At 49.1% G+C, this 25,191-nt stretch overlaps 7 protein-coding genes across 7 annotated transcripts; 2 read left to right on the plus strand and 5 right to left on the minus strand.

Annotated features, from left to right (window-relative positions):
* Positions 1-24: 24 nt before the first annotated feature.
* Positions 25-1,992, minus strand: FSUBG_5539 (uncharacterized protein; the record flags this gene model as incomplete). Its single annotated transcript, XM_036683646.1, has 2 exons — positions 25-124; positions 188-1,992. 2 exons carry the CDS (start codon positions 1,990-1,992, stop codon positions 25-27), a joined length of 1,905 nt encoding a protein of 634 aa, XP_036538881.1.
* A 2,986-nt stretch (positions 1,993-4,978) lies between these two features.
* Positions 4,979-6,638, plus strand: FSUBG_5540 (meiotically up-regulated; the record flags this gene model as incomplete). Its single annotated transcript, XM_036683648.1, has 3 exons — positions 4,979-5,284; positions 5,341-6,485; positions 6,536-6,638. The coding sequence occupies 3 exons, from the start codon at positions 4,979-4,981 to the stop codon at positions 6,636-6,638; spliced, it is 1,554 nt and encodes a 517-aa protein (XP_036538882.1).
* A 328-nt stretch (positions 6,639-6,966) lies between these two features.
* FSUBG_5541 (ubiquitin ligase e3 C) lies at positions 6,967-10,512 on the minus strand (the record flags this gene model as incomplete). The annotated part of the gene is made up of 4 exons (XM_036683649.1): positions 6,967-9,704; positions 9,836-9,951; positions 10,013-10,038; positions 10,084-10,512. The coding sequence occupies 4 exons, from the start codon at positions 10,510-10,512 to the stop codon at positions 6,967-6,969; spliced, it is 3,309 nt and encodes a 1,102-aa protein (XP_036538883.1).
* A 2,288-nt stretch (positions 10,513-12,800) lies between these two features.
* Positions 12,801-15,107, plus strand: FSUBG_5542 (polyadenylate-binding cytoplasmic and nuclear; the record flags this gene model as incomplete). The annotated part of the gene is made up of 2 exons (XM_036683650.1): positions 12,801-14,929; positions 14,984-15,107. The coding sequence occupies 2 exons, from the start codon at positions 12,801-12,803 to the stop codon at positions 15,105-15,107; spliced, it is 2,253 nt and encodes a 750-aa protein (XP_036538884.1).
* An 842-nt stretch (positions 15,108-15,949) lies between these two features.
* On the minus strand, positions 15,950-18,205 carry FSUBG_5543 (uncharacterized protein; the record flags this gene model as incomplete). The annotated part of the gene is made up of 4 exons (XM_036683651.1): positions 15,950-16,721; positions 16,769-17,216; positions 17,271-17,533; positions 17,586-18,205. The coding sequence occupies 4 exons, from the start codon at positions 18,203-18,205 to the stop codon at positions 15,950-15,952; spliced, it is 2,103 nt and encodes a 700-aa protein (XP_036538885.1).
* A 1,275-nt stretch (positions 18,206-19,480) lies between these two features.
* Positions 19,481-21,440, minus strand: FSUBG_5544 (beta transducin; the record flags this gene model as incomplete). Its single annotated transcript, XM_036683652.1, has 2 exons — positions 19,481-20,211; positions 20,267-21,440. 2 exons carry the CDS (start codon positions 21,438-21,440, stop codon positions 19,481-19,483), a joined length of 1,905 nt encoding a protein of 634 aa, XP_036538886.1.
* Positions 21,441-22,418: 978 nt separating this feature from the next.
* FSUBG_5545 (usp family) lies at positions 22,419-24,628 on the minus strand (the record flags this gene model as incomplete). Its single annotated transcript, XM_036683653.1, has 3 exons — positions 22,419-22,584; positions 22,646-23,510; positions 23,563-24,628. 3 exons carry the CDS (start codon positions 24,626-24,628, stop codon positions 22,419-22,421), a joined length of 2,097 nt encoding a protein of 698 aa, XP_036538887.1.
* Positions 24,629-25,191: the final 563 nt, after the last annotated feature.

The following is a 25,191-nucleotide window of genomic DNA, read 5'->3' on the forward strand; positions in this document are numbered from 1 at the left end:
CAAGAGAGCAAATATTTGGTTTCCCTAGGTCATGTAGTATTTAGGACCTTCACCTCCTTGGGGCACCTGCCAGTTGATGTCCTGGTGAGGAGCCTTGATATCACATGTCTTGCAGTGGATGCAGCTGTTGTGTTGTCAGAGCCGGTTCTCAACTTAAGAAAGCTGTAGCAAAAGCTTTGGGACTTACTTCTGTGCATTAATTTGGAAGCGCACGCCGTGAGGCTTTGACTCGTCCTCAACGTACTCGTAAACGCCAGCTGGGCAGAATCGGTTCTCAAGACCCTTGAAAGGAGGGTATGTTGACTCGGTATGAGCATCCCAGTCCTTGACCTGTAAGTGAACGGGTTGGTCCTCCTCATGGTTGGTTCCTGTTCGAGAAACACTTGTCAAGATATCAAAAGTGAGCTTGCCATCAGGCTTCTCGTACTCGATCTTGGGGACCTTATCGGCAGGAAGGGTAGCAGCGTGGTCGGGAGTCTTATGTTTAAGTGTCCAAGGAACACGACCCTTGAAGACATAGGCCTCGAGGCCAGAGTACACAATACCGCCATAAAGGCCGAGAGGAGTGTGGAAAGATGGTCGCATGTTGCGCACCTCCTTGAGTTCCTTCCAGATGGGAGAATCTCTCAACTTGTTCTCGTAGTCGTACAAAAATACTGTGCCTTCGTCGGCCTCTTCGCTAATAGCAGTCCATGCTGCCTCGGCGGCAAGCATGCCTGACTTCATGGCATTGTGAGTGCCCTTGACCTTTGGAACGTTGACAAAGCCAGCCGAGTCACCAATGAGCGCACCGCCTGGGAAAGCGACCTTGGGAATAGACTGGAAACCACCCTCAATAAGAGCTCGAGCACCATACGAGATGCACTTGCCGCCCTCGAGGACATCACGGAACAAGGGATGCCGCTTCAGCTTCTGGAACTCCTGGTAAGGGGACATCCAAGGGTTCGAGTAATCAAGTGAGACGACGAGACCAATCTGAACAAGATTCTCGCCAAAGTGGTACATGAAAGAGCCGCCGTACACATCTTTGGGTAGCGGGTAACCCATTGAATGCACAACTAGACCCTTTTCAAACTTGGCAGGATCAATCTCCCAGACCTCTTTGACACCAAGGCCGTAAGTTTGATGCTGGCTGTCCCTGCGCAGATCAAATTTGTTGATAACCTGCTTGCTCAGGCTTCCATGACATCCCTCGCCAAACATGGTCACTCTCGCATGAAACTCCATGCCTCGCTCAAACGTTTCCTTAGGCTTGCCATCACGACCAACCCCAAGGTCGTTGGTGGCGACACCCTTAACTGAACCATCTGAAGCATAAACGACCTCAGAGGCAGCGAAACCAGGGTAAACCTCAACACCAATCTCTTCAGCCCGCTCTCCAAGCCATTTTACGAATTGATTCAAGCTAACAATGTAATTTCCATGGTTGGTCATTTGAGGAGGCGCTGGAATGGGTATAGCAGAGTTCTTGGTGAGGAATCGCATACGGTCGGTGCCAGCAGGAGTGGCATGTTCGAAACGATTGGGATTGTCCTCGTCGAGCCAGTCAGGGATAAGTTCGTTGATGGAGGTGGGCTGGATCACAGCTCCAGAGAGGATGTGAGCGCCGAGGTCGCCAGCCTTTTCCAGGACAAGGACCCGAAAATCCTCGTTTCCAGCTTCGTTAGCAAGCTGCTTGAGACGAATAGCGGCGCTGAGTCCAGCAGGACCAGCTCCTACAATACAGACATCAACTTGGTCGGACTCTCGCTCGACGCTCGCGGGGTCGAAATCTTGGTCATCGTCTCGAAGTCTAGAGGTAGTGCTAAAGGCACGAGAGGCCATTGGAACTCTTCCGCCACACCATACTGTCGTGGACGTCCTTCTTGTGATAGAGGATGTAGCTGAGATTGTGGCGATAGAGAGGTTAGATCGGACGGGACGAACTTGGGAGCGAGAAAGCACCCACGAACTGCGCTGGAGGCATCGCGAAACTGGTCGTGGGGCGGACATGATGACGATATAGAGCTGAAGGCGAATTGGAAGTCCAGCCACCGGCAGCAGGATTGGCGATGGATGAGTGAGTGAGACTCGAGGTGAGGGAAAGCAAAGGGGAAAAGGATTCCTTTTGGAGAAGCTCAAGGAGGGAAGAAATGTCCTTGCGCCGGCGGCAACTAAGCAACTTTCTGCCGTCGTTGACTCTTTCTTTCTTTCTTTCGTGGTGCGAGTAGAGAGGGCCGATAGTGGGGAAGGCACGATCGCCGGGGTGGCTATTACCGCTTTTGGATCCAAGAGAGGCTTCTTTTTGACAATTAACTGGATGGTAATTGGCTCTTTTGGCGGGTATCTCTTTAGAGCTTGGGGCTCCTTTTTCGGCTCGTTAATTATCCTCGGGCCTCTACCTTGGTAGTTAGATACCAGATCTATCAGAGAGTGGGAGGTGGGATTCTCTGTCTCGACAAATCTCTTTACAGCAAAGTATCATCTCCTCTCTCATAGGTAGAGTATTGCAGCTGCAGCACCTAGGGTTTGTCAAGGCTCTCACCGGCTCTCGGTTTTTTGGATAACCGAGGCCATGGAACTACCTACGGTCACTCAACGTCTAAAATCGCGGTTGGTACTCGGCTGATCCGCATTGGTGTGGACCTGGGGTACCTTATACAATGGTTGGATGTATCCAGTGGGCTCCTAGCATGTGCAAATGCCATCATACTTGATGGATGGTGATAACGAAGAATGTCAGTTTCAGCATATGCTTTTGGGTGACACTATCTGATACATATGAGCTATATTGATTATGGGGATGACTGCCGCCTATAAGGTTAAACAACCACCAATTGGCAGCTCACCTTTGGAGTCTGTCGCGATGAAATATGACATCCAATACCTGACGAATGCGTCCAAGAATCTGTAGACTAAATCATCCTAAAGTACATAACCCCGGTGCCTACCCTAAGCTTGTCTAGGTAATTATTTCTGTCACTTAGAACTGAGGTCTGAAAGTGTCCCTGTTCGAACATCCCCAGAAAGCTCCAGTGGCTATAATACGTGCTTGAAGTTTTGAATGCATTATCTTGTCATGATGCCGGGGCCCACGAACAATTACGTCAACTTCATGCCCCAAGCGTTCGGTATTCGGGTGCTTCTGGCCGATGCTTTCTTTCGGCTTAACGCTGTTCTTTGCCGCGGCTCAGGGTCCTGGGCTATCTACGCATTGTTTCGGCGTGGATTTGCTTCACCGTCATCAGTATTATATACTACATCGGTAGTCTGCAGCAATTTCCCACTCACGTGTTGAGGTCGTCCGGTGTGCCAGCGTATGACTTGATATACCAATGTTACACAGGGATTGGCTTGCTTTTCCGGTCTACTATACAATGTTGTGAGACTTTCTTAATTTAAAATTCAATGTTCATTTGCCCTCGAACGAGTGTACTTGGCTTGGTTGTTGTTATACCGTCCGGCTTTCGTTGGAGGGTGATTAAGCCGGCGAGCTAGATAACGAGACTACGCATGAGAATACGTGACGCTTTCATTCAGCATTAGTGTATTACTCATTTCTTTTCAAAATGGTAGGCGGGCTGTCTTTGAATTATATACTAATAAGGTATGTAGGTACTGTGCCTCAACTGGTTGACTACCCTAGACCCGAGGTTCATTGTAGCTTTATCATAACCCTTTCGTTGCCTGGAATTCTAACAGACAGATGTCGGATGAGTTGTCGTATTAATACTTGATCGTGTAGGACGTGCTGCAGTATAGCTGGTTTCCTTGCACCTCAATTTACCTGGTTGCACCACATTGCTGATGCACCATCAGACCAATCCCAATCTTGAGCGTTTTCGTCTGGAAATCTTGAGTTCGAGCACTCTGGCATCACTGCCAACTTCGAGAACCCATATCTGATGGATTGGTACTCAACCCAACGTGCACCGCTTTCTGCCAACTCCATCAACTCTTGATGAATCCGGTGGTGAGTCATATCAACGCATTCAACGAATGAAGTCGTACTCTGAGCCCAGAGGACTATAGTTCCGTCAAAGGCAACCAGGATAGGAGTTGGATATGTATAAACCATAGCGTATGGGCAGATGAAGAAGTACCGGTTAAAACATGTATGCATTAACTTGAGACAGTCTTCTTTGATAAAGAAGTTAGCAGGTAGAGAAGTGTTAAACATGTTGGGCAATGTCATTATGTGCTGCTGTGCGGCTTGTGGTCTTGTGTGTAGGCACATTCGTCGTACCACAAGCCTGAGCTCTTATATACGTAGATACACGAAAGCTAACAGTGATACGAGAAGGGCAATATCTCACGGTATTCACAAGCTCTACGCATGAATCACTGGGATCTGGATATGATATTGTATAGGCGACTCTGAATGTCTTGTTGCGGAGACTTGGCTTTGAGGAGTTAACCAACAGATGTAGCGTGAATCTCGAAGTGAAACGTAAGTATTCTTATCGATTTACAATGATACACTTACATAGACTCTTGATAACATGCGTTGGAATATTTAGTATAGGACGTGGCCATCAGTGGTGTTCTAATTACCTGGTGATTGGGTCTCTTAGTCGAGGGCGAGCGAGAAAATGCCGAAGTCCCAAAAATACCTGATCTACCTTATGTATTGAAATATCTTACATTTGACAAGTTAATTATTGATACAATCGTAGGAATAAATCGGCTTTATACAAACTTGCCCAAGATAAACAATTAATATCCCTATCTCAATCTGTATAAAAAAACAATGCCCATTTTGGACCGATTAAGGGGATCACCTTATTTCAATTAGCCTACGAAGTTTATCTCCAACGCTTCAGGCTTCCCCAGCTTCAGCCCCACCCACTCCCTTCCATTTAGTTTTAGTCAGGGGTCAATGATCATCATTGGTTCCTGCATATTCAAACCGGGCTCCTTCTGGTAACGACAATCAACCACGAAACACCAAAATGTTTGCATAACAACAACCTCTTCAAATGACGGAAATATCGTCAGAATGTACTACATACTCCCTCTTCTGGCCAGCATCGTAGCCGTGTCTGCCGATTGCCCCAACTACGAACAGTTCGCCCGTGAACGACACGAACCTTTCTCGTCAGGGCGCCATGCGTATCCTTTTCAGCGTCCAGGCAAGGATTGCCGCACATATTCAGTGCCTGCGGTTGAGAAGGTGATTTACGACGAGATGGATCAAGCGATTGGTGATCCAGATCTGTATCGTTTGTTTCTCAACACATGGCCTAATACACTCGACACAACTGTGAAATGGCAAGGCACTTCTGCTGATAACCCTGATGAAGAGGTAAATTATGCTTCTTGTCCAAAATCATACGATAAACTCCGCTGACGCTTCATCAGCTGGCTTTTATAACCACAGGTGATATAAACGCTCTTTGGCTGAGAGATAGTGCAAATCAGCTCCAATCATACAAGTCAATCCTTTCCTCCAACAGAGGCCCCCCGTCCGATGAGAACGACATCGCCTCTCTCTTCCGCGGAGCCATAAACCTCCAAGCCCGATATATAACAAAATCTCCCTTCTGTAATGCCTTCCATCCTCCACCTGAAGCCAAACTTCGCCGTGTGAAACGATCTCTCCAACCTCGAGACACCGTCAGTCCGAAATATGACCCCAGTTTCGTCTTCGAGTGCAAATATGAACTTGATTCTCTTGCAGCGTTTCTTCAGTTATCATGGGACTACTACGATGAAACTGAGGATGGCGAATTCTTTGGCAAGTTCGGCTGGGTCGAGGCCGTCAAGGCAATCTTGAGGGTCGCGAAGCATATGCAAGAAGGGACATACGATGATCAGGGCAGAGTGCAGAAGCCTGCATATACATGGCTGCGAAATTCTGACAGTGCCTCAGAGACTGTTTCTAACCATGGCCATGGCGCGCCTGTCAAGGGTCATATTGGCCTCGTGCGCAGTTTCTTTCGACCATCCGACGACGCATGCATCTACCAGTACTTCATCCCTGCCAATATGATGTTTTCACGCTACCTCACTGCATGCGCAAAGATAATGAGACCTTTGGATGAGAAGGTTGCCAAGGAGATGGAGGCGCTGGCTTTTAATATCGAAGTTGGGATTAACAAACATGCTATTATCCAGCACCCTATTTTCGGAGAGATGTATGCTTATGAGATCGATGGCTTCGGATCATATAGTCTCATGGACGACGCCAACATTCCTTCCCTCTTGAGTATTCCGCACTTGGGCTACGAACCAGTCTCGCAGCACGTATACGACAACACACGCGCTTTTGTGCTAAGCTCATATAACCCCTACTATGCCCGAGGACCTGTTCTGAATGCTACAGGTGGCCCTCATCTCGGTCCAGGCATGGCATGGCCTATGGGGCTCATCGTCCAGCTTTTGACGACTGAAGATGACGAAGAGATCGTGGATGGTATACGACAGTTGATGAACTCAACGAGCGGGCTCGGTCTCATTCACGAGACAGTTAATAGTCACAACGAGAAGCATTGGACAAGGTCGTGGTAAGTCATGCCGCCGGAGCTGAAGTGTTATGCGTACTGACAGAACAAAGGTTCTCGTGGGCCAATGGCTTATTTGGACAAATGATTATGGACTTGTATAAACGGAAACCAACATTAATAGCCAGGAGCTACCAGGGTGTTGATGAGAAATGATTTATTAATTTGTAATAAGAAGCTCTGCACGAGCCAAGATTCAGTTGCACAAACGTCCTTGGTGAGCGAGGAAAACAACATGCACCTACATGTCTAATTTGATCCTCGATTTTGATTCACATAACATGTTGTTTAACTATCAGCTTGCCATAAAACATTCAGTGTGATTGTCTGTCTAATGACCAGCTCATACAATACGTATGCCGAAAGCCACCGTTGTCTCATCATAGCCATAACTCCTAAACATGCATTTCTGATACGAACGCAAATAAAACACCTCTCATCTGCCTCTTGATTCATGAAAAAAAAGAAAAGGATCAATGTCCACTTAACTTAGGTCGAAACCTGCCCCTGACTGTATAGCATAAAGTAACTTCTCGCGAAGCGTCGCCTCTGACGTATATCTCGGTAGTTTGAGTAGGTTAACACATGTGCTAGTACTGGGCAGTCTCTCCTCGTCTGTCCCCCCATCCCGAATACTGAACAATGGTTTCAGTTGTGAGAAGCCCAACAAAGGGGCCCGGGGCGTTGAGCTGACATATTTGACAACGGCACGGCGTTGATCATCTGTGAAGCTGTGCATGACTTTCCAGAACAACTTGATTGTTTCATGCTCTTCACCGTCATCGCCAATTTGGTATAAACCGCCGTAGATGGTATGTTTCCGGAGATCTTCGATATCGATCTCGGATGAGTCGCCGCCGACAAGGCGCTGCAGCTCCGACTGGTTAAACATAGACAGCCACGACGGGCGGATAATAGACCTCAAACCGCGCAAGAAGGCCGAGGTCTGTGGTGCTGGCTGAACAACCAAACGGTGCCGAGCGACATACGAAATGTACAAGAGGCGGTTGTCGTTCGTAACGTGGATCTGATCGCCATTGGCTATAAGCTTTCTGGTGACGGTCTTCACTGGGTCTTTAGGGTCTGAAACCTGGTCCTCGATGGTGAAGTCGATTCCCAGTTCAGAAACATCCCCAGGGTAGTTCTTGAGTCGCAGCATGCCTCTGTAGAGATCTTCATCCATGTCTCGAAGATCATTCACGCTACCTTTGTAAGTATTCTCATCGTTGGGCCCTGTCGATGTCCATTTGAGGAGGAAAAAGCCAGCAAAAGCCAGGTCAACGAGAATGCCCTCATACATGCATTTGCCCACGATCCTGCCAAGAAATTCATATCGCCTGAGTAAATCTGATATCATATCTCGGAATGTGCTGTCGGCTTCTGTCATTCCGGCATGGCGCAATTCTTCCCGAATAACGTCGAGAGCTGTAGGATCAGGGTACAGAAGTCCCTTTTCGTTCGAAGTGAACATGCCTCTACCACCTTCAGCACTGAACGCTTCTGTCGCTACGCTGATAAGGAACTCTTTGGTAACACCTCCTCCATCGATACCGGCCTCGGCGGCGCCGAACTGATCAACAAATGTGATCTGGATAGGGCCCTTCAGATCGTCTCCTATCTCGTAGAATTGCTTATATGCATCGTCAAAGAGACTCTTACGTGAAATCTGTGCATGATGCTTCGCAAACGGACCGGCGAAAAATGCCTGGCTGCCTTCCCCTCGTTGCAGTCGATCTAGTTGGATAAAGTGACGAAAGATCTGAACACGGGTTTCGAAAGGAACTGCAAACGGCATGTGTTTTAGAATCTCCAGCTTGGGCTTCATCTCTGCTAACTTGCGCTCTCTTTGACTTCGAATCTGCTGAGCCTTGAGTTTCTCGAGTCTCGCATGTCGTGACAGTCGCTGGCCAACAATGGTGGAGTAAAGACCTGGACCATCCTCATTTTCACTGCCTTCATCGCTGGCATCAGAGTCTTCATCGATCTGTCGCTTTTCCTCTGCAATCACAGCACTGACAAAGTCTGACTGGTCGAGTTTTGAGGTCATGAGCCAATGATCTGTGGGTAAGAATTGCTTCCTCGAATCTCTTTCATACAGCATCTTCATAGCTGTTGTGATAATGTTTCGTAGGCTGTCGATATCAAGCCTTGTCGGACTCTTTGTGGGGGATGAAGGTTCCTCTGGTATCATTGCTGAAGGTTGTCCAGAACCAAGGTAGGTATCAAAACGATATCTGGAGGCTGCCTCGAGGCTATCAGCAGTTTTGGAGAGGTCTTGGGCTCTGTAGTGAAGAACAAATGCAGTATTCTTCAGAAAGCTCGTCAGCATTTTGACGTCCTCCAGAGACAGGCTGCAAGATCGAATGCGCGATATTGATTGGTTTTGCTCCATGATCCGTGGGTCAATACCACTGAAAAAATCCTCGTCATCGCTCAAACGAAGAATGAAGATGTACAGCTCAAGGAACAAGAGGGCGATTCGCCAGTCCTGTTCCTCTTCTAGGGAGTTCGAAATCTCTGATGTAACACCCAGATACCTGCGGAGGACGTTGAGCGGGGGCTCTGACTCAGTCCTCAACTTCTCGAAGACCGCCGTTTCGCTCATAATGTGCCAGAGAAATTTTATCGTTGGGATATCACCAGAGATCGTAGGAATTTCCTCAAGGAAGAGGCGCATGCGTATGTCGTCGCTGTTTGTAGGGAAGCATCGGAGCAGGGTCAAGATATACCCAGCCAAAAGGCTCGTACTTTGATACTCTTGCGAAGAGGATCCTGCCAGGTTGGTTGAGAATTCGTGTAACGTTTGCGAAATGCCATTGCTATCCACTAGGGACATGAGTCTAGCAGTAATATAAGGGTCTAGTGATGGCACCAGAGGTTCGTCAGAGCTATTCTCGTCGTTATCTGTTGACTTTGCCAACAACCGGACACTGATGGTAGAAGACAGGCCAGATAATTGAGCGTAAAGCGTTTCCAAAACACCCGAGCCGCTGCGATTGTTGGCGTTAAAGCGACTCAAATCGATGAAGTGGGCGAGCTGCCAGAGTTGAGCATCCTCAGAGTTTTTCTCGCTCGATCGAGAGGACAGCTCTGTGGCTATCGCCTTTGCAAGATCAGAAATTCTGACCGTGTTGGATAAGCTGGAGATGTTTTCTTCAAAGAAGTACAGATTATTCTTGGCCAAGAAAGAGAAGGCATATGCACGATAAACTTGTGATGTCCCTGGAAAGCGTTAGTGAAATACCAAGAATCCTCATCTGGAGACTTGCCTTGGTGAGATACTGACTCGAGTGGCCTAGAAATGGCTTGAAGCATAAGGTCTTGCCACTGTCCACTGAGATTCTGAAATTGACATAGCTTTGCGACTACTGTATAGTAACTGTTGATTACGGGAACGAGTAAATCGGGGTTCTTCGTAACGATGCGAAGAACGAGTTTAAAAAGAAGATGGGTATCGCCAGAAAGATCTCTGCACAGTTTACTAGTTAGACAATGGCCAGATGGAACCAGTGATAAACGAAGTCACGTACCCTATTGATAAAGACCTGTCCAAGGCCTGTAAAAGCAGTTGAACAAGGCATCCTACTTGTGACGGACAAACATTTGAAGGAGCAACTGCTTCGAGGTCCACAGACTCGGTATCATGTGCATAACAAATAGCTCGCTGTATGTCGTCATCTCGTCGCAGGCTGAAGAAAGATAGAAGCAGTCCGAATGCTTTAGGAAGCCTCTCAGGAGGATTCTGACCAGACCCTGATTTATACAGAGCATCAAAGGCGCTCCTCTGAGACTCCTTCAGCTCGGCTCTTGTTTTGTAGCCTCTCCATATTCTCTGTATCTTGCCGGCTGCCTTTAGTTTTTCCCGATCAGCTTGTCGTTTCTCACGCTCGGCCTGTGCGTTTGAAACGGTCTTTGTTGTGTTCGAGACAGCTGATGGTGACCACGAAGTATTGGTGAAGGGATTCCCGGTGGCGCCGCTCAGGTTGACGTTTCGGGGGCGCCTCGAGTTGCCCGTAAATGTCGAGAACATGGTTGTGACGCGGGATGGGGAACGGGACGGGACGGGAGGATAGCGAAGAGGTTCAGTGAGTCGAGAGTATATTTAGGTAGGTAGGCAGGCAACGATATCATGGTTGAATGGCCCCAGCCGTCGAACCCGTCGTGAATATGTGTCGAGTCTGCTTCTAGAAGATTCAGCTTAGAAGCTCAGTCAGCGACGAGCGGCGGCCTGGTCTATTTTAGATGCTATTTGCCCAATGCCGCGTTCGGAGTTTGGAGATGCTTTGGTGGGGATGGGCTTTGAGGTGACCTCACCTTTGTCTGAGCCGGGATTGCGATAAGATAAGACCAACTACACTGAGCAACTGCGGAATACGCAAATGCGAATTGCCATGTTCCACACCCTGAGCACGATTATGCGTCAATTGTGGAGGAGCTATGCGTGCGAAGTTGCTCTCGTTTTTTCTGCGGAGAGTATTTTATCTTTAGCTGTTCTGAACATTGTTATGATACACTGATTATAAATGCTGATATACAAAGTCTTGGTAAGTTCTAGATTTAGTTCTATGATAAGACCTGGTCGATCATACCTTTGGGACTTTGTCGTTTTGAGGAATCTGATAATTTATGCGTATTTTTGTTAATGAGTTTCAATAAACTATAACACTCTTATTTAGTCAACTACTAACTTGGTGAATAAAAGCTTCCATCATGAGGGTTGTGTATAAATATTTAATAGTCATATTATGGAAGTAAACTAGTTACAAGCAGGCCCATACTCTTCTTATGACACGACATTTTCAATCATCATAAACATTGCGTGACAATCTTCCCATAGACCTCGAACCCTGTTGGGGTGGCTTCGTTTTGAAGAGGACATGAGTCCCGTGTAACTGCATAGAACGCCTATCGATGGCAGGAATTTTTGCTTGTTATTGTTTCAGTCCTAAATACTTGCACCTTCTCATGTTATACCTCTCATGTGACGTCCGGAAATTGCACTGTCAAATGAACCTTGACCCGAAGGAAAGTCCACTTGTTGAGTTTATGCGCCGTAATAAATCTGTATGCCTATCTTTGGCGGTGAAGAAACCAAGCATCATGGCATGCTGGATCTAATGAAGCGCCTAGTAATAGGTTCGTAGTTATGCACGTACATTGCTTTTACAGTGATACCCCGGCCGAAGCGACAAGAAAAATGCCATTTCAACTGCAAGTGGATCACTTTGAACAGTGAGACACTGAAGATAAGTCGTCATCATCAAGATTAGCAAACACACACAGCAAAAGCAAAAATTGCTTCCTCACACAGTTTTCTCTGTTACATCGTAGCCCAGACCAGTGACAGCATGGGCCGTTTACTAGCTTCCAACAAGTGACAAAATTTTGAACGGTTTGCCTTTTCCAGTCCCGGGGGCGCCGCTTGTATCTTGGCCACTGCCGAGATGGGTGAGTAGGGCACGTACCGCCCGCTCCTTATCACTGTACAGTGGCCTGGCCTACCTCAACTGTTAGTGAAAGACCTCTACGATACCCAGCAGCCTATCACTAGCAGTTGGCATGTACCCCACTTCCTCAAGGTGCCTATTAATTCTGGCAGGTTCACTCCACCAATCCCTCCCCCTCTACCATGACCAAATCAGTACGGTACGTACCTTGGTCTTAGGTCTACAGTGCAGCCAAGGCTAAGCAAAAAATATTCTATCACGACCGAAATTTCTCTTTCTTCCTTCTTCAACCACGAAACCAACCTTATTACTCAACCCCAAAACCCATATAAGTCGAGTTAGTCCAGAGGTACGGTCTTCGTACTAGTTCTCTGTTTCTGCTCACTTCATTTCCACTCGGAACAAAAACACAAAAAAAACTTGAAAAAACCCCCAAAAAACACAACCCACCAACACCACCACTACTACCCCCTCACCTCATCTCACGACCTCTCTTCTCTCTTTGTCTCTCTCGCGACACCCACCGCCCGAGTGACTTTTCCTCCTCCGACGACTTCTTTCAACTCTGGCTTTGATTCTCTCGTAATCAAAGACTCTTCAAATCGTCGCGCTGCATCGCTTTGTTCGTTGCTCCCTCGTCTTTGTTCGCTCAAGGTCAAGTACCACGCGAACTTTCTCCACTGTCGGCTTCTTAAACAGGTATGCCTAGCCCTGTCATTCCTCCTCCTCTTTATGAATCGATTTTTTTTTCATTCTCTCTTTTCATACCCAATATTCAAACTCGCTATAATTGTCGAAGCGCTTGCTTGATTATTTGCTAACCCTACTGCTCATTGCAGGTATACTCAACCCTAGAAAACCGATATTCACAATGGCCGCCAACGCTGCTCCCGGCGCTGTTGACCAGCTCGCCAACGACCTCAACAACACCTCTCTCAACGGTGGTGATGCCAAGGCTCCTGCTGTCGACACCGGTGTCGCTGCCGCCGCTGACGATGCTGCTGCTCCTACCCCCACCTCCGCTGCTCCTCACCCCCAGAACTCTGCCTCTCTCTACGTCGGCGAGCTTGACCCCTCCGTTACTGAGGCTATGCTCTTCGAGCTCTTCTCCCAGATCGGTGCCGTCGCCTCTATCCGTGTCTGCCGTGACGCCGTCACCCGCCGCTCCCTTGGTTATGCCTATGTCAACTACAATGCTACTGCTGATGGCGAGAAGGCTCTTGAGGAGCTCAACTACACCCTGATCAAGGGACGCCCCTGCCGCATCATGTGGTCTCAGCGTGACCCTGCTCTTCGCAAGAACGGCCAGGGCAATGTTTTCATCAAGAACCTTGATGTCGCTATTGACAACAAGGCTCTCCACGACACCTTCGCTGCCTTTGGTAACATTCTGAGCTGCAAGGTCGCCCAGGACGAGAATGGCAACTCCAAGGGCTATGGTTTCGTTCACTACGAGACCGATGAGGCTGCCTCCCAGGCTATCAAGCATGTCAACGGCATGCTTCTCAACGAGAAGAAGGTTTATGTCGGCCACCATATCCCCAAGAAGGACCGCCAGAGCAAGTTTGAGGAGATGAAGGCCAACTTCACTAACGTCTACGTCAAGAACATTGCCCCTGACGTTACTGAGGATGATTTCCGTGAGCTCTTTGAGAAGTTTGGTGACGTCACCTCTTCATCCCTCGCTCGTGATCAGGAGGGCAAGAGCCGAGGTTTCGGTTTTGTCAACTTCACCACTCACGAGAGTGCCTCCAAGGCTGTTGACGACCTCAACGGCAACGATTTCCATGGCCAGGATCTGTACGTTGGCCGCGCCCAGAAGAAGCACGAGCGCGAGGAGGAGCTCCGCAAGTCTTATGAGGCTGCTCGCCTGGAGAAGGCCAACAAGTACCAGGGCGTTAACCTCTACATCAAGAACCTCGATGACGATGTTGACGATGATAAGCTCCGCCAGATGTTCTCCGAGTTCGGTCCTATTACCTCTGCCAAGGTGATGCGTGAGACCCCCACTGAGGGTGATGAGGACAAGAAGGAGGAGGCTCAGGATGACAAGGACAAGGAGAACAATGAAGAAGCCAAGGAAGAGGCTAACGAGGAGACCAAGGAGGGCGAGGAGGCTAAAGATGATAAGAAGACTGAGAAGAAGTCGGACAAGAAGCTCGGTAAGAGCAAGGGCTTCGGATTCGTCTGCTTCAGCAACCCCGACGATGCTACCAAGGCTGTCGCTGAGATGAACCAGCGTATGATTAACAACAAGCCTCTGTACGTCGCTCTGGCCCAGCGCAAGGATGTTCGAAAGAGCCAGCTTGAGGCTAGCATCCAAGCTCGCAACCAACTCCGTATGCAGCAGGCCGCCGCCGCCGCCGGTATGCCCCAGCAGTACATGCAACCCCCTGTTTACTTTGCTCCTGGCCAGCAGCCCGGCTTCATGCCTCAGGGTGGTCGTGGTGTTCCTTTCCCTCAGCCTGGTATGGGAATGCCTGGTGTTCAGGGTGGTCGTCCCGGTCAGTTCCCTGGCTACCCTCAGCAGGGTGGCCGTGGTGGTGTTCCTCAGCAGATGCCTCCCAACATGTACGGCATGCCTAGCCAGTTCCCTCCCCAGTTTGGCCAGCCTGGTACTCCTCAGTTCATGGCTGCTATGCAGGCCCAGCAAGCCGCTCTTGGAGGCCGTGGCGCTCCTCAGGGCGGTCGTGGTGGTCCTCAGAACATGCCCGGTGGTCCTCCCATGCCTGGCGGTATGGCTGGATTCCCTCCTAACAACCGCCAGCAGGGTGGCCGAGGCGGACCTGGACGTAACGGCAACGCACCTCAAGGAGGTCGTGCTGCCGAGGGTGCCGGCCCTAATGTGCTCCAGCAGCAGCTTGCTGCCGCTCCTCCCGCTCAGCAGAAGCAGATCCTCGGTGAGCTGATCTTCCCCAAGATCCAAGCCATTAACGGTGAGCTTGCTGGCAAGATCACCGGTATGCTTCTAGAGATGGATAACACCGAGCTTGTCAACCTGTAAGTTTATCTACTTTCCCACAAACCATGACCAGACTCTAACAGTCATCACAGTATCGAGGACGATGCCGCTCTCAAGGCCAAGGTCGACGAGGCCCTGGCTGTCTATGACGAGTACGTCAAGGCCCAGGGTAGCGAGAGCGGTGAGCCTAAGAAGGAGGAAGAGACCAAGGCTTAAGCCATTTTCCAATTTCATCAAAATTCTATCATTTTCTTTTTTTTTTTTCATGCTTATCTGACTGGGCAACCCCCTCAAATGGAACGACGAATGCCTCTACAAGGCAATTTATGGAACAATCAGCAACGAAACATGCTTTACGACCTTGTGTTACCCAACCCGAGGGGGCGCATTATGTACAGATAGACTTGGTTGTTATTTCTTCTCAGGAAGGGAGATTTCAAAAGTTTGGGGATTTTACGGTGGCTGGCTCTCGTCGCGAACCGTCGCTTGCTCACAGCAACGGCGTCGGCGCTTTCGGGAGAACCCACCAGGACGGCGTTGACGGTTTTCTGACACTCTGGCTGTTGGCCTATACCCCCTACCAATGGTCCTCGTTTGCAGGCATGATCAACGCAGAGGTTTTATACGGTTAGGGTTTCTAATGAAAGAGACATGTTTAAGTTACTATTATATGTGTGTCCCGCCATCGTGAGAAAGAAACATCGGTCCAATGTGATGCCTTGTACATGTACGTATCGTAAAAATGCTAACTTGTAAATTGAAACTAAGAGGTATAAAGTAGAGGCTATCCGTTATATGCAATGAACCATGTCAGTGTAGATTTACCCAACGCCCAAACAAAATTCCTGTCCTGTACCTACAGAGCAGTGAAATCCAAAGGTTTGTTGGACAATCATATTCCAGCAGCCTCATCCTGCCAGGACAAGGGGCCTAGATCCTTCAGACCGAATGGTATACAAGACACGCTTGATAAGTGACTGCATTCCAAAGTCGGAAGGGAAACCTAGCATTAGAGAAACCCAACATGTAGTTTAGGGTCTCAAAGAATTCGTGCGTCCTCAGAGGGGATTTACGACAACAGTGCCGGGCCTGTCTTCGATTGCATACTTTTTGCTGGGTACGCTACCAAACAGAGTCTCCATGACTTTACCCTTCTGCTGTTTTCTGACATCCCCGAGGTAATCGCTCACATCGCTAAGACCATGAATCTGATCCTCTAATGTGAGTGTTGTAGAGTTGACACCGCGAACAAGAGGCGAGACGAGTTTGCTGCGAAGAGTTTCTAGGGACGCTTTCAAAGTCAAAAGTTTGCCGTTGTGTTCAACAAGAATGCCTTTATTGCGCACTGTCTTGTCCCGGACATCACGTAACAACAGACGATTCTGTTCAAATTTACGTAATTCAGCTGCTCTTGTACCAAGGAGTCGTGTCCAGAGGCTCGAAAGCATATCGGCATGAAGTTCTTCCTGAGCAGACGATTCGCGAACAACAGTGCGGGCAAGATTCAGGAAGTGATGATCCACAGCTTCAAAAAGGGCGAATAGGGTGACGCTATGTTGTAGCTCAGCTTGGATTGAGTCTTCAAGGACAGAAAGAAATTCGGTGAAGAGGAGCTGCACCATGCGTTGCTCCCTTTGCGGATTCGAGAGGCCAAATATGTGGCTGGCCAAGCGACCAAGGGTGGTAGGAGAGCCGGAGGCATCCTCAAGGACATGTGCTTGGGAGAGAAGATTATGAATGTTGTCGTAGGCTGAGGAGATAGTTGAAGGGGAAGGGGATGATTTGAGGCGGTTGAGGTGCATTTTGGCCCAATCCATGACGTTGAGAATGCTGCGAGATGTTAGAATGGTCAAGATAATTTCCAACTAAGGACTTACCCATCAATATCACCATCGACTCTAGCAAAGAATTTGGTCATCTCAATGGCCAAGGTCTTCATAGTCTCACTGAGAGCATCTAGGTCTGCCACGATTCTAGGAGCATCGCGCATATCACTTGTACGCACACTCTCACCAAGATCCCAGACAGCAACGCTGGTCGCCTGTAGATCATGTACTTGGGAGACGGCATGCTCAGAGTAATAGATGAGGGGTTCGAATGACCGAGCTAGTCCTGCAACTTTCACAAGATCGCCAACTGGACGTGGGGCAGCGGGCTGCAAGAGAGACTTGAAGATGGAGACAGAGAAGAAGGCAATGATGATGGTGGTGAAAGTTGTTGACCATGTCCTAGTAAGAGCTTTGTAGTGATCACGTATGAAGTTGATGGCTGTCTCAATAGGTTCAGTGCGATGCTGAACTTCGGCACGGACGGCAAAGCGGATGTCTGACATGTATTAGATAGGGTATGTATCTGGGATCTGGCCACAACTTCACCTACAGTTATCTGGTGTCGCTTCGTGCAATCTCAGCTCTCCTGAAGGACTTGTCTTCTCGTGGAGCTGAAACTGAATCGTGGGGTCATCCGTTTTCTCAGGGCTCATACTCCTGCCTTTGCCTGGACTCTGGCTCCCTCTGGGCAGCCTTGTCTGAATGGCTCTCTCTAGGACGCCATCGTCTTCACTGTCATCCAGTTCAGGGGAACTTTCCCTGAGCGTGCTCATCCCTCGGTGCATAAAGTCCTGAGATGCTCTCCAGAAGCCACTACTCCGATCTCCGTTTCCCAGCCTTCGCCACGCCGGCGGTGAGTACCCACTCGCGGAAGCGGTCTCCGACTCCTCGAGATCCCCTTCTGTCATTGCTGCTTCGCTGCGGTGAGCTGAGTGATGGGGCAGCGATGGACTTGGTGGGAGATCGAAGTCCTGTAAGCTGGCGTCTAGACCTTCGAGGGGATCCATTGTCGGTAGGTCTTTTTGATGGCGATGAGTCCTGGTGTGAATCCCGACGACGACGATATTCTACTTGTTGAAACTCAAGTTGTTTTTGCTTCTCGAGGAGAAGTCGCTGTTGTTGAGCTAGTTGTTGTTGTTGGAGGTAATGGCGGCGCTGCGCAAGGACGATATCCTGCCCAGAGATGACAAGTTGCTGCTGATCCTCGAATACAAGTCCAGTGGCGGCATATGGTGGCTCCGGGAGAGCCTTTTCAGGTTTGGTTGGCTGTCTTTGACTGCCTGTTGGGTCTCCAAGTATTGGCCTTAATATTGAAGCCAGCGATGGCAACGGTATGCCCAGATTAGGAAATCGGCAAGCCAAAAGACGGGGGACGTAAATAATGGCAAAGAGAAGAAGCAGAGCAACAGTGATAAGATACGTGCTTGGAGCAATAGTGATGCTGACGAGCGAGACGTTGTTGTTGACTGTGAAGAAGGAAGTCATAGAGACGATAGCTGAGTGATAGTGATATACGGCTTTCTCTGCCACTGAATTGACCTGAATTGACCTTGAATAAGATAATGTGAGTGGGTTATGACAAAAACGGTTGTGAAGTCTTGAGGTTAATGAGTATCGATTGTTTGATATGGTATGGTATGGTATGGAATGATGATTGGATGGATGGTTACTGTAGAGAGGAGATAGAAGGGGCAAATAGAAGCTCAGGAACGATATTCCAAACTTCCTTGTGCAAGGGTAAGGTAATATTTGAGTGTAGGTATATGGATAGAAGAGAGAAAGAAAGAAGGATGGGGCCGCAGGTGCCTTGACCGACTGAGCAGCCTGGGAATGTGGATGAGAAGGGGAAAGGAAGGATGAAAGTTGAAGAGCAGGAAGGAAGGAAGTTAGACATGAAACACAAATGGTTATTCAGTTACTACCTGACATTTACTAAGACAATAACTGATGCACCTCACTCACTCACTCACTCGCTCTTGCCTTTACTCACATATTCATCCGCAACTTCCCCCCCAAGACCCAAAATCAACGAGGCTGGGCCCTCCTTCCCCCCTAGACAACGCATAACATCCAATCAAGCCCGCCAACCGTGCAGAACAAGACCACTTCTCGAGCCCCCCGCACTAGTCTTGTTTCGGAAGCACTTAACGCGCCTTAGGCTTAACACGCGACGGTCACATGGTGCTCTTTGTTTATTGATCCTGAGAGATAAGACTATTTATTCCCTTTATAAGGTGATCCACTACACGAAACTGAGACGTATTCACGACTCTATAACGTGTCTGTCTGTTATGGAGGCAAATTCCGTCATCATTCACAGGGCATCGCGACCGTGTTGTTTTTGGGCACGAGGACCAATAACACCGCAATTATGACTCGACGCTCACGCTCTTGATACGCTGGCAACGCTTTGTTGTTGATTGTGGGCCATTTGTTACAAAAGTGGACCTGGTCTGTGTCTTTGGTCTTGATGTAGGCCAAGATGCAATGACGGATGAAGCGGAAGGGATGAGGCCATGGTATCTACAGTGATGAGAGGCCCAGAATCACTACAAAGATGCCTGATGCTCAACTCATAGCGTGTTATTCTCCCCAAAGTTTAGGCTGCAACGGTTCCTAGAGTTTATATAACCATCATGCATATGAACTGTAGCCTGTCTATCTTCACTAATAACTACCGCCATCCTTTTCTTCTGATATACAATCATCTCATGCTCATACAAAGCTATGTCAGCCTATAGATACAGCCACCATGTCTACCTATGCATAGTTTCCAGCATCGTTCTCGACATTGGGGTTCTTCTCTTCGATGGCCAACTCACAGCACAGCCGTCCCAAAAACTCCATCCTTCTCATTGACGCCTTGAGCCTCATACCCCAGCCGATGCACTCAATTACTGGCTGGGCACACTGGGTGAACAGCTCGATCACCGTTTCTGTCGCCATTGGCTTCTGATCGTTGAGGGCGTTCTGCAGATTCAAGCCGTCTTCCACCTCTACCACCGAAGGCCTCTCCGTTCCCTTCCACGGAAGGGGAAATTCCTCACAGAGCATATCCACAGCCAGCGACTCCGCGAGCTTGGCATCCCAAGTCTCTGAGCCCGTGAGGTTTTTCCACGACTGGGCGAAACACACTGGAACACTGTTACTCCAGACTCGAGGGCCATTGTGGCGATTATGTACGTCGTACATGGCTGTGCCCTCTTCTATTAGACCCCACCATACCACGAGCTCGGTGTCCTTATCGTCAGCTCCAAGAAATAAAACTCCGTATATGGGGTTTTGTGTTGGTTTGTTGGCGAGCTTGCCGGCCACGATATATCGCTGAGATCCGGTATAAGCCGCACGCTGCTTAAGCTCGCGGTCTTTGAGAGTCATGTTGACCTTGAAGGGAAAGCTTCCTCGCAGACGAGCATCTGGCTCGATAGAATCCGACTCAAGCAGAATTGTCTCCGTCTTGAATTCAGGTTTGTATTCAATGGAATATATTGCTAAGGCGGTCAGTCTGATATCCACACGAAAACACTATTGTTGGCCATTGCTCACCGTTTCTATCACCACCGGTATCCAAATACCCGGACTTATTCTGATCATGTTCTATCACCATGATCACGCTCGTAGGGTCTCGTCGAAAAGCACCTTCAGCATAAGGACTCTCACTGAGAATTATAGCTGGTCTGGAAAGAGTATCCGGAGACAGACTGCAGTCGAGGACGGCCAACCATCGATCATCGGCTTCCTTGAGTTCCGTCTTGTCATGGTTCCAACGCGTCAGTTTGCACGGACACTTCCACACTCGAAGGACCAGCCCTTGATCTGTCAACCTGACACTAAACAAGCCCGAGTCCTCTTGTCCTGCATATGTGCGGAGGTTAAAGTTGGCTGGGCTGTCAGCGAGGAAATGCATTCGGTGGGTATTCTCCTCAGGCTTCCGAGACAAGGGCCATCTCCAGACAAGTATAGACTGATCCTGCGACTTTTTGAGAACTTCTTCCTGCAATCTCAGAAAGGCCCTGGAGCCCTCGCCATATAATATGGGCATGTTGATTCCAAAAATTCCAAGCAAAGAGTACGCTATATCTTCAGCTCGGGTTGTTTCCCTGTGGGCCATCCAGCCCATCCTTGTGGCCAAGTTTTCACGCTGGAGCTTGACCGATATCTTGCGATCCTTTTTCCCGTCGGGCCTGACCAAAAACGATTCATCAATATCTGTAATCTCCTTGATTGTCGAAGCCAAAGAATGTCGGTCGCCGATGGGCGTCCAATTGTGATCGAAGAATTCCACCTCATCAGGCGCGAGCAGCTCCTGGAGTGTCCATCCGCGTGTGAACCAACGACTCTGCTTCAGACCAGACGTCAATCCGATGCCTACGGCGTGTAGAAAGACATCTGTGAGGTAGACATAGCATATGTCCGCGTTGTTGTACCAGCGAAACATAGAATTGATGGCTTCTGAGAGCTCAGCGCTACTGGACTTGTCGATGCAGCAAGTATCGATCCAGAGATAGTTGAGGCCGCGGCTGAGAGCCTTTTCGCAGGACTGCACTATCTTGCGGTAACCTACACCATTCTTCTTGCGAATCTCTTCCATGCGCGTGGGATCCTGTATGTCACCGAAAAGGACCTCATCTGTACCCCACGTATGAGACAGGATGGCGTATTTTTCGGACCCCTCTTCTAAGCTCTCAAGCTGTAGCGTCTTGGTATTGAGAAGTCTCATAATTGCTTGCGGATCAGAAAGCGAGACAGGAAAATAAAAAATAGGACAGACAAGTCAGATTGGTAGGCAGACAAATATCAAGATCGTCAAGCCATAAAGAGGTGATAATTGTGGTGGAGCACTTTCATGCTCTACTGCCTCTCGAGCCTGTGTCAGTGTCCGTCCGTAGTTAAGGGTCGTTTCAGTTCAGCCTCCTGCTGCTCAGTTGGTCGTGTTGGCTGTTGGTCCAGGCGAGACGCGAGAGAAGGCCTAGTCTAGGCCCAGTTCAGGGCCATACGAGGCGAAGCTCAAGCGAGTCACAGGCTTAAATTCCCTAGGGTTACGGGTTGAGAGACCAATGAAATGTGTCAGAATCCCTGTGGCGAATCTCGTATGAATAAGATACTGTAGTAAGCTGCCGTTGGTTCTGCTCTGTTTCTGTTCATTCCTCCGAGGCATACCTAATGAGAGGTTGGGCAGATGCGAAAAAAACGGTCAGATATTTCAAGTCAACGCGAGAACGCCAGCGCTGGTTCAAAAGAGTGCAAGCTTAAATCCTATAAATGCATGAGTCGAATTGGGTGATGGGAATAAACATAGACGTATATTAATAGATAACACGTGATGTCACTTAAGACACTGAAACCAACCCCATGGGTTCATGCAACTCTTCACAGCTGTACGGATACAAAGACCACATTGCGATTTTAAACTCATAATCTGGATTGTTTCTACCGATAATAAACTAACGAGCGGTTTCTACCCAAAAATATCTTGAATCCTTTCAACTTCTGTTTATGGTTCCGCTTCCGCCTCCGCCTTCAATCACCAGGTTTGCGCCAACTACCTAATGTTTAACAAAGCCCGTTTCTAAGGATAAACTGCTAATCCTTGCGCCGCTTGAACCTAGCATAACAAATCATGAAGCCTCGTAGAGCATTTCCCATGCATGTGCCTCTCCATAACGAACCAGATTTCTCCTCGACGTGATTCTTTCGCTCAATCAATCTTAGCATTGGCCAAACTTCGGGCTGCTGGGTTACTGAGATTGTTCACAGGCTTCACGCCCCTGTATTTGCCCTGCTTTCGGAGACGCTTTCGTGCCACCATCACAGGGACCGAGCTCTTCGTCACCAGATAGTTGGAAAATGATCCCAGAATGACACTGTCTACTGTTAGCTGCTGCCATTGCCTCGATGGTGGAAACGTCGCTTAATTTAACGTACCCTTTGAGTGCACTCCTGCCTCGACTTCCTATGACGACAAGAGTTGGGTTAACATGGTCGATGACCTCTGTGATCAAGTGCTTTGGGTTCTTGCAATGCAAGACTTCCACGATAACTCTGACCTGAAGAGTCGTCTTTCGCAGAAGACGGAGCACTTTGTCTGTAATCTCCTTGACTGCTCGCCGCCGCTCTTCTTCCGCCCTACCCCTTTCTCCTCGACTTGAAGGCGCGGGAGACGTGTTTGGGGTGTTGTTCTTGGAGGAGTCTCCTCGAATAGAGTTCCTCACGAAATCTGGAACAGCAGACATGGAGGGCGCAGCAGATCTCGAGTTTGCTACCGTGTTGATAGCAGCTGCTTGCTCTCTCATAGCCTTCGGATCATCGGGAATCGAGTTGTCGACCCCACCGATGCCGGTCTCCTCGTCCACGCAGTAGATGCATATCAAGGTATCGCCGTCTCGTAGGACCGTTCCAATGGCCCATTCGAGGGCATGTGTCGATTCGTCACTCAGATCCGATGCGACCAGATACTTTCGCAGACGGTGGTGTTCCTCCTCAGCTTGCTGAACAATCTTATTGTAGTCGCCACGATAAATCATACGGATAGCGCGGTGAGACTCAGAAGTGGAGATAATGCCTGACATCGAGCAGGAAAGATTTTGAGCCCGCTTGATTTCATCCATATCTGCCTCCTCATCTGAATCGTTTGCAGAAGCCACTGTTGACATCTGATCATAAGCAGTCTTAGGATGCACACCGCCGCCTTTGTTCAACCGCGTGTTCTCGCCCAGAGGGGTGGTAATCTTTATTTCTGGCTCATCGAGTAGAGAACGATACTTGGGTTGCTTCGCTGCAACTGTTGTTCCTGGTACAAAGTTAGCATCACCGACTTGTAGGTGAGATGAGGGGTAGCTTACGCTCTTCCTCTGCAGCAGCGAGAAGACTCATTGATTTTCGTCGCTCCTTATTTGGGTCGTCTGCCGACCCACCAATTGCATCGGGGTTAAGTGATCTGGGTGCCTTCTTACGACCACGATCTTCGTCATCGGATGAGTACGCCTCGTCCTCCTCACTTGAGCCAAGGTGCTCGCCATCAGGGCTAAGGTAGTCTTTTATCATCCTTCCACTCTGGGCGTCCTCGCGGTTGCGCCTAGGCAGCTGAGACAAGCTACCACCTGCGTACGCTAGGTTGGCATCAGATAACCTTCGATATGCATTGCTGATATCCACGATTCGGCCATCATCAAGCATGGCCTTACCTGGCGCCAATACTTGCGTTACAGGAGCTGGAGACCTGGACCTTGACCCCAGCCGATTATGAGGAGATTTTGACTTCTGACTGCTGCTGCTCCCGCCAAACCAGGAACGCCTGCCATCACTTTCTCCGGGGATTTGCAGGCCACTGAGATCGGCGTTGCGGAGTGCCTCACTCAGAGCATTCGCAGATGGCTTCCTACCTCCCTGCGTGTTTCTCTTCGGAAGTTGTTGGCCGCTATTGCGCGTAATGATATCTGAAAATTGATACCCGGCGGTGGGGTCATTACGTGCAGCAGCTGCTCTAGGTCCAAAATCGACTGGGTTCGAGGCTGCATCAGAGAAGCTGCGAGTGTGTCCGACGGTACTGGGTACGAGAGTCGCTTTGGTCATGACTGGAGAATTAGGAGTCGTGCTGGTCCCGGAAGGCCTCGAAGGTCCAGCGAGAGGGGTGTCAGTATCCAACATGCTTCGGTATTTTGGTGGCGGAGGAGAACTGGTGTCCAGCATACTCCGCACAGTCTGCCGTGGCGAGCTTGGTGTTGGCTGATCGTCGACATCCAACATACTCCGAACGGGAGATCTAGGGGTGGCATAGGGTGAAGCAGATCGCATGGCTCCTGGCATGGAGGGCTCAGGACGAGGCCGATTCTCGAGCAAGGCGAGAACTTCCTTGCGCTCCATGTCGAGCATAGCCTCGATGCTCATGGGTTGCTGGTTGTGCGACATGATGACGGAAAATTCGAATCGAGATGTTCGTATTCAGAGAATAGACAAAGTTTCTAAGCAGGGTGAGGTGCGACGAGAGCTCAACCAAACGGTGTCGAGGATTGCGCCCACAAAGATAAATAGTCTGGTGGGGGTTCCGTAGGAAGATGCTAGAGATGCCTATGCAAATGTGATACAAGGTGGCATTGCGTGTGGCCAAGAATGAATGAGTTTGTATTCTATCGTCTCTCAGATTGGCTCTGAGTCGATGCTGGTTATAATCGGTGGTGATGTCGGTAAGAGTCGTGATAAATGATAGTGCTCGGACTTTGGGCGGTACGTCAGAGGCCACTCGGTGAAGCTGGTGAGCGCCCAATAGCGGCGTAATGTTCTTAGTTCGCAAGGTCGCAATACCAAAAGGAGCAACGGAGGCAAATATACGAGTGTCAATGTAGTGATAATTCTTGCTTCGTTGTGTGACGGGGATAATGAAGCTGGGTATGAAGAGGAGAGAAGAGGGGAGAGGAGAAAGGTTGACGTGCACTTGTACCGTAGCGGTAGCGGCAGTGGCAGTGGGATCTACC

The sequence above is a fragment of the Fusarium subglutinans genome (genome assembly GCF_013396075.1).
Source record: "Fusarium subglutinans strain NRRL 66333 chromosome Unknown NRRL66333_c0000055, whole genome shotgun sequence".
Lineage (NCBI taxonomy): Eukaryota > Fungi > Ascomycota > Sordariomycetes > Hypocreales > Nectriaceae > Fusarium > Fusarium subglutinans.